Genomic DNA, 14,648 nt, shown 5'->3' on the forward strand with positions numbered 1-14,648 from the left:
AGTCCAGGCATAGGGAAGCACTCAGCATTTGAGCAGTGAGGCAGACCACCTAAAAAGTTTTAAAATTGCCAGGAGATGGGAATAATTATGTTGCACTTCCCACTCTCATTTTGATCTTGTTACACAAGTGCAAGTGAATGTGAAATTAGATCGTCTCCTTCTAAAAACATTCCAGATTAGTTTCACTTGATACATTTTTGGTTCCATTATTAGAGCTACATTTGTGCCGAACTTTGAAGTTTGATTTTATTAAAGTATTTCTCATGGCCATAATTTCTGAATTCTCCTTTAATGCTTGTGTCTATACAATAAAGCAGTGCCTCCTGAAGACACAGATGTGGAAGTATTCCATATTGGTGGAGAATGTAGTATTCCCTGAAGCTGTTCATCTCGGATCCATGCTTTCCATGGCACCTCGCGATCAAAAGCTATGAAAAGCTACTCCTGAGAAGTGCCATGAACATTGAGTTGAGGCGAGTTGACATTCTTCCCTGAAGCTTTTTGATTAAAAATTTTCAGACAACTGTTTATTTCATGGAAAGAAATACGTTTGAGCATAACATCATATGACTTTTCAACTAATATACTGCTGAATTAGGAGAATAAGAAAAGCCTGGTTTATTGCTGCCTCTTTTCCCAAGCTGTTCCTTTTTAGTTGCATTAAAATGGAATATATTTAAGCATAAAAGATGACAGTTCCTTTTCATGGCCTTTTACTGTATTTTTGCTGTGGCTGGTCAGATGCTTTTATCTAAAGCTTTGTTACTTACAGTGGAAAAATTTTCAGAGGATTTAAGAGAGTGATAGAGTTTTCAGAGAAAATAAAACTTTCACACAGTGCTTAGCACTGATCAGGAAATGGGATTTCACGATGGCAAAGCTTCGTGCTTTGTTGAAACTCTTGTTGACAGTGATGGACTTTGGGGTTCATACTGCAGCTCAGCAAACATGCCGTCCTTCACTCTGTGGCACAGGCACTGTTCATAGCAGGGGTGGTGGGTAATTCTCATGCATCCTGAGTAGCAGTCTGTACCTATGGTAGCAGCTCAAATGTGACTCCCATGCCAGGACTTTGGCAAGTGACTATTATGGGAGGAAGCTGGTATGGGCTTCTGGGGCTGCCTTTGCTGGGTTGTCCTGTGACTGGACTGACTGGAACCAGAGGGTCTGGCACGTTGCTGGGAAACTGGAAGTACACGAAAAATGGATCAACTGAAAAAGCATCTCCAAATGGTGCTTGGAAAGGGAAAACATGCAGGTCTTTTTGTCAAGGTGAAAACGCGAAGCGTGGCCCAAGATGATTAGGAGCAAGAGAACTTTTATTGTGATAATGATGATAGTTCAAGCATAAAATTAGGAATAAGAACAATGGAATAGCATTTGATTTAACCATTCTTGTGGTAACTTTTAAATGGGACTACAGCAGAAAATAATCCTGGGCTAGTCTGGTCCCATGGCATTGGCTGATCTCTTAGCAGGCAGGGCAGAGTTGCTGTGGGCAGCAAATGCCAAGGGAGCCAGCTAGGGCAGCAGTGGTGGGATGGGCAGGGCACACGTTCTCCAGCTGCCTTCTGCAGAGCCAGTTCTGCTCGTGGGGCTGCAACCTCACGGTGCTGGTAGTAAGTACTTTAAATTTTCCGCTGAAGAGATAGAAACCTTTAATGCCAAGTAATTATAAAATTGCAAGATTGGAGGTAGTAAGGACCTATTAAGTGAGGCACCTCCTCTGCCTGCCAGAGTCTGTTCAGGGGGAATGATGTGATTTAAAAATGGGAATTTACCAATCATTCACCTAAGAGTTTCAGTTCATCCACTGAGAAATAGTCTTCTTTTGTAAGCAACAGCAATGGATTATTAAGTTTTACTCTTGAATCATCTGCAAGGCAGGTTCATGGAGTCTTTGATCTCTAAGCAAATGGGGAAACACAAGCCTCTCCCAACGCCTCGACTGAATATTCTCAAGGAAGAAATAGGAATATCCCAATCTTAATTCCTGTGGGGAGCTCATTTCACAGCATCAGCTTGAGCGAAGAGTTGCAATGAGGAAGCGTGTCTATTCCAGCCCAATAACAGCTACCTAAAGCTGAAGTATTCCCACTGCCGGTGACAGATGAGGCAAAGCCTGGGGCAGCTCTGCCTTTTGGTGATGTAAATGGCAAATTTTGTGGAAGAAAGTATAGCTCTGCCTGCTAAGTGAGGGCACTTCTTCCCATCCAGAAAGAGACATCTGCCTCCCCATGGGCTTCTGCTGTGGGATATTACAACTGAAGCTGGCAGTTTCATTGAATCATAGAATCACCACGTTGAAAAAGACCTCTTGGATCACTGATCAAACCACTTGGATCAAATCACTCCTATCTGCCACTAAACCATGTCCCTGAGCACCTCGTCTACCCATCTTTTAAATACTTCCAGGGAAGGTGACTCAACTCCCTCCCTGGGCAGCCTCTGCCACTGCCCAATGACCCTTTCTGTGATTTTTTTTTTTCTGATATCCAGTCTGAACCTCCCCTGGCGCAGCTTGAGGCCATTCCCCCTTGTCCTGTCCCCTGTCACTTGGGAGAAGAGGCCAGCTCCCTCCTCTCAGTTGTAAAGAGCAATAAGGTCTCCCCTCAGCCTCCTCTTCTCCAGACTAAACAACCCCAGTTCCCTCAGCCGCTCCTCCTAAGACTTGTTCTCCAGTCCCCTCACCAGCTTCGTTGCTCTTCTCTGGACACGCTCCAGAGCCTCAACATCCTTCTTGTGGTGAGGGGTCCAGAACTGAACACAGTATTCGAGGTGCAGTCTCACCAGTGCCGAGTACAGAGGGAGAATAACCTCCCTGGACCTGCTGGTCACACCGTTTCTGATACAAGCCAAAATGCCATTGGCCTTCTTGCCCCCCCGGGCACACTGCTGGCTCATGTTAAGTTGCTGTCAACCAACACCCCCAGGTCCTTCTCCTCCGTGCACCTTTCCAGCCACTTTTCCCCTGGTCTGTAGCGCTGCACAGGGTTGTTGTGCCCCAAGTGCAGGACCCGGCATTTGGCCTTGTTAAACCTCATGCCATTGGCCTCAGCCCATCAATCCAGCCTGTTCAGATCCCTTTGGAGCCTCCCTACCCTCCAGCAGATCCACACTTCCCCCCCGCTTAGTGTCGTCTGCAAATTTACTAAGGGTGCATTCGATCCCCCTCATCCAGGTCATTGATAAAGATATGGAACAAAACAATTCTCTCTGGAAACAAACCTAGCAGAAACTTCCCTCCTCCATCTCCTCTTGCTGCCCCGTGCTTAGACTGAGCTCTGGAAGATGAAAAGCCTGCCATACACCGCGACCTCTCCGGCGGGATCGGGCCCACGCGAGGCCGGCTGCGTTCGCCCCTTTATTTGCCCACAGAACGCCTCTCCCCGACATCCCCTTCTCGCCGCGGGATGCGGGGCGCACACGGCGGCGGGTGGCGGTGCGCGGTGGCCCGGCAGGTGGCGCCCGTGAGCCGCGCGCGGGCATCGCCGCCGCCGCCGCCCCGCCCGCAAGTGGGGCGCGCGCCCCGCTGAAAAGCCGCCCCGGCTCCGCCCGGCCCCGCGCTCCGGCATGGGGCGCCGCATCGGGGCTCCGCAGCCTCCCCGCCCGGCTCGCCGCGGCCCCCAGCCCGGGGGCGCCGGTCACCGCGACCGGGCCAGGCTGCCGTGACCTGTTGAAAGCGCCGCGTCCTTTGTCTCCGTCTGGTTTTGGGTTCTTTTTTTTCTCGACGGGGGAAGTTTGCTCCCCAGACTGTGTCCTGGCTTCCTCCACACCCTTTCCTCCTTCTCTTCCTCCTTTTTTTTTTTTTTTTTTTTTTTTTTTACCCCAGGATCCGTTGCCAGGGGATAGAAGTCGTTTTTCTCGTAACCCCCAGCCCGCAAGGAGCCGCCCGGGAGCCTCCTCCTGGTCCCGCAAGGAGCCGCCCGGGTCCCCGCAAGGAGCCGCCCGGGAGCCTCCTCCCGGTCCCGCAAGGAGCCGCCCGGGATCCGCCGTCCCGCAGGAGCCGCCGGTGCCCCCGTTCTCTCGGTTCCCCGGTGGAGCGGCTCCGCGGTGCCCCCCCCGGGCTGCCGCGATGTCGAAAGTGTCGTCTGAAAGTTGCGGGGCGGCGCCGCCCGAGGACTTGTCCAAGGTGTCGGACGAGGAGCTGCTCAAGTGGAGCAAGGAGGAGCTGATCCGCAGCCTCCGCCGCGCCGAGGCCGAGAAGATGAGCGCGATGCTGGACCACAGCAACCTTATCCGGGAGGTGAACCGGCGCCTCCAGCTCCACCTCGGCGAGATCCGCGGCTTGAAGGTAGCGGGGTGGGGGGCAGGGTGGGACCCCTGGAGTTTCCACCGTGGCTTTGCATCCCCAGCCCGTCCCGCCGGTGGATGGTCTGGCAGGAGCCGGGACCGGGAATAGCAGGAAAAGCGAAGGAGGATTGGGCTGAAGAGCGCTTGATCCTGCTTAAAAATCGAGGGTCCGGTTAAGGGGTGACAGACTCTTCAGCGGGTTGTGGAGCGCGGCTGTTGTGGCTCTGCCCCAGTAGGCTTTGGGACACTCAAGTCTTGTGGTAGACTTTGCTGGTTTTTAGTGAGGTCAAGTGGTCCTCTCTGAAGTGCACGTGAAAGAGTAGTGTGCAGGGCTGGAGGCGTTCAGAAGGTTTCGTGTAGCTTATGCTGTTTTCTGCCACTATTCTAAAATGACTTGCTCGTCTGTCGGTTAGTCTTGTAGGCTGCTGGAGAGAAGTGGCTGTTTCCAGGATGGCAAACCCCTGGGCTTGGTTTCTGGATGATCAAAACCAATTCCTAGCTTTTTGTCTCAGAAAGACATTATGGTTGGACTTGATGATCTTAAAGGTGTTTTCCAACCTGAATGATTCTATGATAACGCATCTCTGACCAAACCATTTTTGATTGTATACTTCTGCAGACTACAGGTAGAGTCTGTAATGAGTTATCCCTTCTTAATTAGACTTCTCTGTTGGATGAGAAGCATAGTCCCTGATCTTTCCTTCCTAGTTCTGAGAATTCGGAAGTTAATTTGACTATTTATAGAAAATTACCCTGATGCACCATCTACATATGTATTTATAGACCTAGGAATTTATTTTAAAGTAGACATGACTATAAAACATTTTCTGTCGTGTTGGTTTGAAAAGGGACATTGTTATTAGCAAATTCCTTCAATTATGTGCAGTTGTAGGGAAGGAGAGAGACAGAGATGCAGTGTAGGCTTTTGAATCGTTACCTGAGAAGAGTAACATTAGAAGAGAGTTCTTCACTTGTAGAAGGGCATTAAACAACTAAATTACTGGAAAAGTGTCTTTGATAATAGTGTGGCATAAAATAAATAGCATGTGAGGTAGGACTGTTCCTGTCTCCTGAATTTTCCTGTTCTGCAAAGTGTGAGTTTGTGTGTGCCCCCTCCTTCTTTGATAGTGTATGGTGTCTGGGGATAAAAAAAGACTCATCAATGACGATACTTTAGTAGAAAATAACTTATATTTTAAATGTGAGCCTTAAATTACAATGATAGTATCTTTCTACCAGTTATGAGCAAAGGTGTTGTGACATGATGCAGATTTATACATCTTCCAGATAAGTAAAAAACTACACTGAAATGTGTGGAAAGGAGTGACAAATTCCTCTCTCAATTTGAACTCCTTAAGTAATGTTTCACTTCTGCCTTTTGTTCAGATGCCCCAGCTGGAACTTTGAAAAGTAAGTTGGGAGAAGGAGATTTTGAGCCCTGTGTTAGTGTCTGGACATCTACCTGCTTTGTCCTGTGTGAAATAACGCATACACGAGTAATGATGACCACTGGTACCTGGTTTCAGTGGTTGGGTGCCTCATGCTTCTGGCTGATGAATTGTGGGCTGCCACAACGTTTTTAGGCCACCAAGGAGGTCTTGTTAAATGTCTCTCACCAGCACCGATTTTTAAGGATACCTTGCAACCCCACTGCGATTTCTCCTTTGTCAAATATGGGTTGAGATTGGTAAAGTTCAAGGCTATTTTGAGACAAAGATCAAATGCTTACAGGCATGAAAATACACTGGAGTTAGAAAAGCTTCCTTGTCTTAAGAGGCAGTGCTAAAATGGTCTTTCCATGAGGCTAATTTTTTAAGAGTTATGGTTAACCTCTGCTTCTAATATAATACATAAAAAGGAATGACTATGTAGATGGAAGAAAGATAAATGTGGTCACAAGCCAGTTTAGTAAAACTAGGAGGATGAAATACTGAAAATGTTTTCTTTGGCATATTATTATGCTATAGTAATTGCTTGAACATTTTTGCTTCAGAGCATTTGCTTCAGAATGTTCCGCACTTAGAGAAGGGCATGGAATCATGTACTTCAGTTTGTTAGGAGTGAAAAATCTATAAAAGCAGATTATTTAATTTTAGAGAGTTTGAGTCAGTAATGGTTTTAAATAATAACTGATGAGGTTATTTTATGCAAATCTGAAAGAAAATCAAACAACCCCCAAATATTTTAAATCTCTAGAAAGTTCATCTTTATATGTGAATATACTTTAGGGAATAGAGAGTATAAATGTTAATAATGAATAATTTAAATGAGATTTCTGATATACCTTGCAGTTTTATTCAGCAGTGACTCTCAGGTGAATATTTCTCAAGGGAGTGAGGTCATCATGAGAGAGCTCATGATCTTTGCCCAGTTTGGGAGCTAAATTAGGCTGATGTTTAGCATGAAAATTAATTAAGCACCTGAAACTTTTATGCTGTATCAGAAGCTGGTCTTTGAACCCTTTGAGATTAGCTCCACATTATAGTCACTTTTTACTGGGCAGCAGCTCGCTTTGTTTGAAGCATGATGCTGTTATAACATGCCAGATCCACACACGCAATTATTTATGCCTCACTTGAGTGCTTACACGATGGGTTTATAGCAGTGCTGTTCACTAGCTTATATAATGGTAATGGTATGATGTTAATACTTTTAGACACTTCTCTGCCATGATTATCTTTCTTTTGAAGGATATCAACCAGAAACTGCAAGAAGATAACCAAGAACTGAGAGATCTTTGCTGCTTTCTGGATGATGACAGGCAGAAAGGCAAGAAGGTGTCCCGCGAATGGCAGAGGCTGGGCAGATACAGTGCCAGTGTCATGCACAAAGAGGTTGCCTTATACTTACAGAAGCTGAAAGAGCTGGAAGTGAGACAAGAAGAAGTGGTTAAGGAAAACCTGGAGCTGAAAGAATTGTGTGTGTTGCTGGATGAGGAGAAAAGTGGTGGAGCAGGCAGCCGGAGCTCTATTGACAGCCAAATCAGCCTGTGCCAGTTAACTGCGACGAGCACTTATATTAGAGATGTTGGTGATGGGAGTAGTACCTCTAGCACAGGAAGTACAGACAGTCCAGACCATCATAAACATCATCCAAGTACTAGTCCAGAACGTCTTCAAAAAACGCGGGGTGAAGGAAGCCCTGAGCATCAGAAACACAGGAGTATCAGCCCAGAGCACCTCCAGAAGCCTAGGAGTTCTGGCAGTCCTGATCGTCACCTGAAAGGGCCAAGTCCGGAACATCACAAAACCATTGTCAAAGCACCTGAACAAAAGCACAGCAGCAGTAGCCCAGAAACTATCCCAAAGCACGTTTTGAGTAGTAGCCCTGAACACTTTCAAAAGCAGAGGCCTGGTAGTAGCCCTGAGCATCAAAAGCACAGCAGTGGCAGCCCAGATCATCTTCAAAAGCACACACCAAGTGGAAGTACAGAACATCTACACAAAGTAAGGGGTACGAGCCCTGAGCATCTCAAACAGCACTATGGAGGGAGCCCAGAGCATCTCAGACATCTCAGTGGAAGCAGCAGAGAAGGTACCCTCAGGAGACAAGTAACAGATGACCTGTCACCTCACCACAGGAGTATATACAATGGAATGAATGGTGGGTCAATACATTTAGTGAAAGTTCACTTTGAAAATTATTAAGGTAGTTTCAGTGCTATTTCAACTCTTTCTGGAAAAGGAGTAATGTTTTATGTAAAATGAAAGGTAACAGGTCTGGTGTCAGTATAATTTCTTTAGCAATTGAATTAACTGAAATGTACCTGTTTGTCCATTCAGCAGGTGTTGGATGGATTAAAAATGTAGAGGACGTGCATCTGGAGTGTTGGTATAAGGTATTGAGAAGCAGCACGTGGCCTTGATCTTGCTCTGTGGTTGGTAGATGTAACATGTTTATCCAAGGTAGATTGCTGTTTACATCAGAGAGGAATTTTGTGTGTTTCTTGCCGTGCCTATATTTGGGTCAGCAGAATGGAGCTGAATGTCTCCATTTTTCTTTCCACTTTCCTAACCTACCCTGTCTGTTACTTTAAAGATCTTAAAACTTCCTGTTTATTGATGGAAGGCTTCTTATATCCTTTTCCATAAACTCTAGAAAAGACCCAGATGAAGAGCTAGGCTAAATGTAAATGAACCCGATAGCTTCAAAGCCTTGAGTTTGCATGTGCTTAATTAAAACAAATTAAAAATTAAGGAAGATCTTAAGGGGTAGGGATTTTGCTGCATTTTAGAAAGATAACCATTAGACATGTCTAGTTTTTAAAAGCTGTGTATCTGCACTGATTGAAATTAATTACTCCTTTTTCAAGGTAGATACAAACAATTTTAGTAGTTCATTATTTTGAAAGACAAGTGGTTACAAAAATATTGAAACGAATGAGATACACCAAATGAAATGATTAAAAACAAAGTCCAAACATCCTACTATGCTCTAGAAATAACTTTATAGACTGCAGAATTTCTACAGTCTGATCCGCTTTGTTTCTTCTGTGTGCTTCGCCATATTTTCATGAAGGAAGTCAGTGTCATAGTTGAAAACCCATTTCTCAGACCTAAACACTTAGATTTGAAGTCAAGCTCTAAAGAAAAGGATGATTTTGTCTTAGTAAATTGTCTCAGATGGAGCTTATGTGTTTCCATTTTATAAGGAGCTGTGAGAAATTGTGTTGACTTCGGTGGAACTGACCACTTGTTGGATCTGCTTGTGAGATGGAGGAGACTGAGCTGTGTGTTGAGTGCTGTCCTCATCATTTGTCACATTGTGCTCTCACTTCAGTCCATTTACCTGTTGTGACTAACTTACAGAATACATTCATTTAAGGGAACCTGCTCTGTAGGGATAAATCCAGATTAGTTTCAGTGAAATACATATGCTCCATAGGGCTGGTGAATCCCAAAGTGGTAAGTGTAGAGACTTCTCTTTTTAATGATTTTAAAGTGATTTAATAAAATGAGTTTATGATAACTGTGTAATGCACATTAAAGTTACAAAAGCTGATCTTTCAAAGCTTCCGTTAAAAACTCTATTTCTTTCTCCACTCAATTCTTTGTTTTAAAGCTGACCTGGCAGTAAGTAGCATGAAGTGTGGAACCAGCCTTCCTAAAGGTGGCTTCTTAGTTGTGCTCATGATGTTCATCAGTTGTGTCACTTGTTAATGTAGACAGTTGAACTAAGGTTTTAAGTATGTGTTTTTAAGACTTCTTCACAGATAAAGATAGGTTTTTTCCTGCTCTCCAAATGGTTGGCTTTCTGATGGTTTTTTTTTGGTCCAAATAGTCTTGCTAAGAATTGAGCCATGTCATTAACAGTGCAATGAAAGCGGTTGTTACTTTAAACCTGAGTTGACTGGTGTCCTTTGTGTGGAGTATTTCAACTGTCTACAATCTGGACTCGAGCCACAAGATGCTGGAGAGGGCAGCTGGTGGTTTGGGAGTCTGTTTATTGACTTTAGTCAGAGCTTTGGCTGTCCTGCACTTTGTGTAATCATTTTTGCAGAGGACTCCTTTCACCTATAAGTTGTCAAATCTCACTTCTTTCATATTTATGTAATTCGATTCAAGCATGAATTTTAAATCTGACATTCATCTGATGTTGGTCAGTGGTAAAAATCTTGACAGCTTTGCTCTGAGGAAGAGGCCTTACTTCAGGAAAATACCTGATGTTCACAGCAAAGCTGAATCATTTTGAGTTTTTGTGTTTTGATTTTGTCAGGTACTGTAAAGTTATTGGAGAAGAAAAGTTAATATGAAAGTAGTGGAAGTGCTTACCATAATCTGTAAATCTTAATTTGCATGTTCTGTGTATTCCTGTGTACATGAACCTGCCAGCCAAGTACGAATGGGAACTGTACATTGAGCTGTAATGAAAATCCTGATCTTCTGCATCCATTGTGAGGAATGGTGAAATTGTGAGAACCGGAGTTAAAAAGTCGTATAGAAACCTGGCCCTAAACTCTGATGAGCAATATGAAAGGGTGCTATTTTTGATTCTTGTCCCAAAAAAACATAGTAAATATACTATAGCATGTTGATAGAAACTAGTTTATTTTGAAATTTGGAGCATATCTAGCTAGTAGATGTTTGATCGCATGTCTGTGTGATTATTTTGCAGGGCACTTCTAATCTTATTGAAGTACCTGTGGACTGTCATTTGAGCAGCAAGGGTGAAGTGTTTGTGATCCTAAGTGACAAATAGCAAAGACTCACATCTTTGGACTCCTTCGTAAATACAGGGAAAAAATTAATATATTGTAACTATGTAATCAGAACTCACCAGACTCTGTACAGGCCTGTCCCACCTTCCTGGTCTTAACTGGATTCTGAATCAGGTCTGAGGGGAGAAAGTATATCTCTGCATGTCAAACCTCATTCTGAAACGTACTGTGCTGTCTACCTGAAATTGCTGTTCCTAATTGGAAGGCATGTTTGCAAACAGCCTAGCTGTTCCCGTTGATATGAAAGCTTCCGTATGCTGCTAACAGCTCCTACTCACCCAGAATTCTGGTCTTGTTAGCACACGCATGACCTCAGGAAAGCAGTGTGTTCAGTAGGGTACAGTTATCTATACCAGAACTTTGCATGTATTTAAAGATGTGGGGAATGGAATTAAGACTATTTGCAGGTTTTTTTTTTAAAAACTTGTAAGCGAAAGTTAAAGCAGTTGCAATATGATATTACAATGATATCAGAAATGTGATGTATAGCATGTGTAGCTTTACAAGATGTGTTATCAGCATTAATCGTTTGGGCTTCATGCATATTTTAAGCTGTCATGAGGTATGTTGGATGTTACTTTAGTCTGAAGCTGTCTTTGGTCCATAGGCACAGCTGGAGGAATAAAGGATAAGGTGATAACATTTCCTTTTGTAATTCTTCTAATTTTCTATGCTCAAAGGTTTGAACTTGGTATTTTTTTCTTGTATGACATGTCAGCTGTCATTTATAAGATCTAAAAAAAAAATTACTTCAGGGTTCTCCTACATATTTTTTTCTGAAATGGGTGTCCTCAGCCTTTGGAGTGACAGAAAATGGAATATGAGAGCTAAATTTGGCTTGAGGTTTGTCTATTGAAAACATATGTTTTATTTGATTAGAGCCTTTAAAATTAGACATATGATAACAATTTTGCTGGACCTCACCTGAAAGTTCTGGTTAATGAGCATGGAGATATTTGGGATAGAAAGATTGCTGAAATTAGAAGAGAAAGTGGTAAAAACATTTTAAAGTAAACAAATATGCAACCTAGACTGATATTTGACTATTTAACTCTGACACTAATATGTCAAATATAAGTGGCTCTACATAAGGCAATGTGCTTTTAGCGTTTGCAGTCTAAGTAGTATGTTTTATTTTAAGCAATTTATTGTAAACTTTCTATTTTAGGGAGTCCGTTGTTTAACTCTGGGCTTTGACTTCTGTGTGAAAGGTGGCTTTCATATGTGCTTTTTGCTTTCTGCTGAGGTTATTAATGAAGTAAAACTGCTGACTACCACTATCTGTACTGCTGGAGGTATGAGGATTCTTACAGAACAAATGCAACAGCACCTCTCCTTGAGCAAAGGTATTTGTAGGCCAAATGGAGTGTCAGCTTAGATTTCTGAAAAATATCTGCTGTAAATGTGCTCCTTATGAGGAAAGTAAAATCAGAAAATACTGTGCTGAGTAAAAAGAGAAAACTGCAGTAGGACTTCAGAGAGAAAAGGTCTTATAATAGTGTTACTGAGTTAACCAATATCCTCTGCGGAAATAGTGAAATGATGTTTTCATACAGGTTTGCTTATGTGTTATGCTTCTTCAAATTGAAATGGAAATAATTTGCCTGTCACTAACAGCAGTGCACAGTATTTGTGTGTGACTTGAACATTCCTGATGGTACCCACCACTGTACTTCTGGTGATGGGAGCCTGATACAACATCAGTTATGCTTGAGAGTAGCCTGTTGTATAAGCAAAGGTTGCAGGAGTGACAGAATTTCTTGTTTGCTGTTATGAACTAATCTACTATTTGTTTCAGGAGCTTATTATTTTAAGTGAAGAGGTCCGAATCTTTGTGTCAATTGGTCTATTTCAGTTTAATTCCATAGGTTTTATGTCAAACTTGTAATTAGTTTTAGCCTTTATATACCATAAGAGAAGTGGGGTGTGGTATGTGAATATCTGTGACTACAGATCTGTGACTACAGCATGCTGCTTTTCTTACCAAACTTAAGTTTTTTGAGGAGTAATTTATCACATTGGTATTACGAGCCACATTTCCAAAACCACAAATCTAGTAGAAACTCGTATTGTAGGGATTTTGGGAGAAGTTCACACTTCCATATCCTTAACTTCACTGACAAAACCGATTTTGGTTTGAATGTTTTAGTATATGGTGGGTCATCCTTCCATCAAAACTGTTGGTGTGTTGATGGGAAGACTGAGGTCTCTTCTCTGTAAATAAGCTTGCCTAGTTTTAAACAGTTACATGGATATTGCAGCACCCTGGTTACTGAAAAGTTCAGTGGGTGAACAAAGTAGCAAGCAGACTGATGCTGATGGCAGAGGTTTGCTTCTATCCCTGTCTGTTTGCTGCTAGATGGGCAGCAGCACGGCATGTTATAGTAGGAAGTACAGGAGGATTTGTCTGAACAACCTCTCTTGTTATAGGGCTACAAGTACACCACAACCACAAGTGACAGACAGAACTTCCTGTTAAATCACCGCTTTGAAGTTTTCTACTTTTTCCCTTTTCCTTTTAGGTTGCATATCCTGCTACACAGTTGACTTTGTTTTGCAGCAAGGGCTTGATGCTAATTCAGTCTTTCTTTGATGGAAGCAAGAATCAGAATAAGGAATAAGGATGTGTTATCTTTAAACCAGCATCAGTGTATGATGTATCTTTTAGAAGGTCTGTGTTAGTTCGTGTTAAGTGTATGTGTATTAATACAGTAGGAGGGAGTTGGTGATGATTACACAGCTTTTGCCCGTGAGTCAGTTACTCATTTTCCCCATTCACGTGGCGTACACCGTTACACAGAAGTGCTGATACAGCCCATTCAGTAACTCTCCCTTCAGACCAGTGAATAGTGCTTTATCTGCCAAGTGTTTAACCAGTACCAAGTGGAGATTAGCAGCTATGCTGGCTGGCTGATTAACTTGACAAGTGTGGCTGTATCTGTTGTTGTGTATCTGTTGGGATGTCACTGACATTTGACCACAGATCTCCAGAAGTGAAAGGCTAACAATAAATCACACTGCTGTTATTGACAGTGTCTTGACCAACACTGCAAGCCAGCGCTTGTGCACCTCCCCTGACTTCACTTACTAGTTTTATACCTGGGATGGACCGGATATACTTGTTTTTTTGTTTGTTTGTTTGTTTTGGTTATTTCATTGTATGTTTTTAAAAATAATGTATTTTCTGAGTAGTGAGTGGGACTTTGTCTTGGTATGTACTGAAGACAATAGAAAAGCTTATTTATTTTTCGTGGTCGTTGGGTCGAGATGCAAGACATTTACTATAACCTCTTAGAGGCTCATCAGGAGCTTGCATGGCTGTTATTGTTGTCTGCCTGAAATATGTAGGTAGATTTTTATTTTATTTTATTTTTTTAGTGCCAGAATGGAGAGTCATCACATTAAAGCCTTGCATCAGTGCTTGCTTGGAGAGGATGCCTTTAACCTGAGGACAGGATCTCATATAATATAGTCCTTTGCACGCTTTCTGAGTTATAGTGTTATGATTTATAATAGTAAAATAAGTTTTTAGAAATATTACAGTGATTAAATTGTCAAGTTCTATGAATGCTGGCAGTTATAATGCAGAGTTAGAATATTATAACTCTTGGTAAGTGCTGCTTGCTTAAGAGCTTCAGCCTTGTAGGGTATATTATATGTGTTAATCAAAGGCTGTCCTGTCTTTTCTATTAATGGAATCTTCTTTTTTTGAGTTTTCTTTTATTTTATTAGGAAGTTAGTAATGGAGAGTTGCTGCAGGTTGTACAGGGATTGGAGATGAATGGGTTAACAATTAGGGAAGAGTATAGCAGTCAGTATAGCACGGGGTTAAGATTTTGTATGCATACAAAGTGCATAGATGTTGATGGGTATCAAGGACAGTGAGGCATTCCAAATTATAGGGTATTTAATGAGGTATAATAAAGCTTTGTATACATAAGAAAATGACTAGCAATGACAGTTCATTGGCTTGTGAGCTAATAAGTCGTGTCTTAATTAGTAAACTGAAGCATGGCTTATCTTAGCTCTTATTATCTTCTACATAGATAGACAGTGACTGAGAGGGCATTGAGAATTGCCTTCAAGTCATAATCTTGATATAGATCTTGTCTGCGTGTGCCCCTTGAATAAAGGGTGG

At 42.6% G+C, this 14,648-nt stretch overlaps 1 protein-coding gene across 5 annotated transcripts in view; it reads left to right on the top strand.

Annotated features, from left to right (window-relative positions):
- Positions 1-14,648, top strand: part of CCDC85A (coiled-coil domain containing 85A) — a 138,446-nt gene that overhangs the window by 53,366 nt on the left and 70,432 nt on the right. For all 5 annotated transcript variants that reach the window (XM_054063759.1, XM_054063760.1, XM_054063761.1 and 2 more), the window contains exons 2-3: positions 3,833-4,294; positions 6,984-7,896. In XM_054063759.1, the coding sequence (XP_053919734.1) occupies positions 3,833-4,294; positions 6,984-7,896 (1,375 nt within the window). The remainder of the gene's footprint in view (positions 1-3,832; positions 4,295-6,983; positions 7,897-14,648) is intronic.

Source organism: Cuculus canorus, chromosome 3 (assembly GCF_017976375.1).
Source record: "Cuculus canorus isolate bCucCan1 chromosome 3, bCucCan1.pri, whole genome shotgun sequence".
Lineage (NCBI taxonomy): Eukaryota > Metazoa > Chordata > Aves > Cuculiformes > Cuculidae > Cuculus > Cuculus canorus.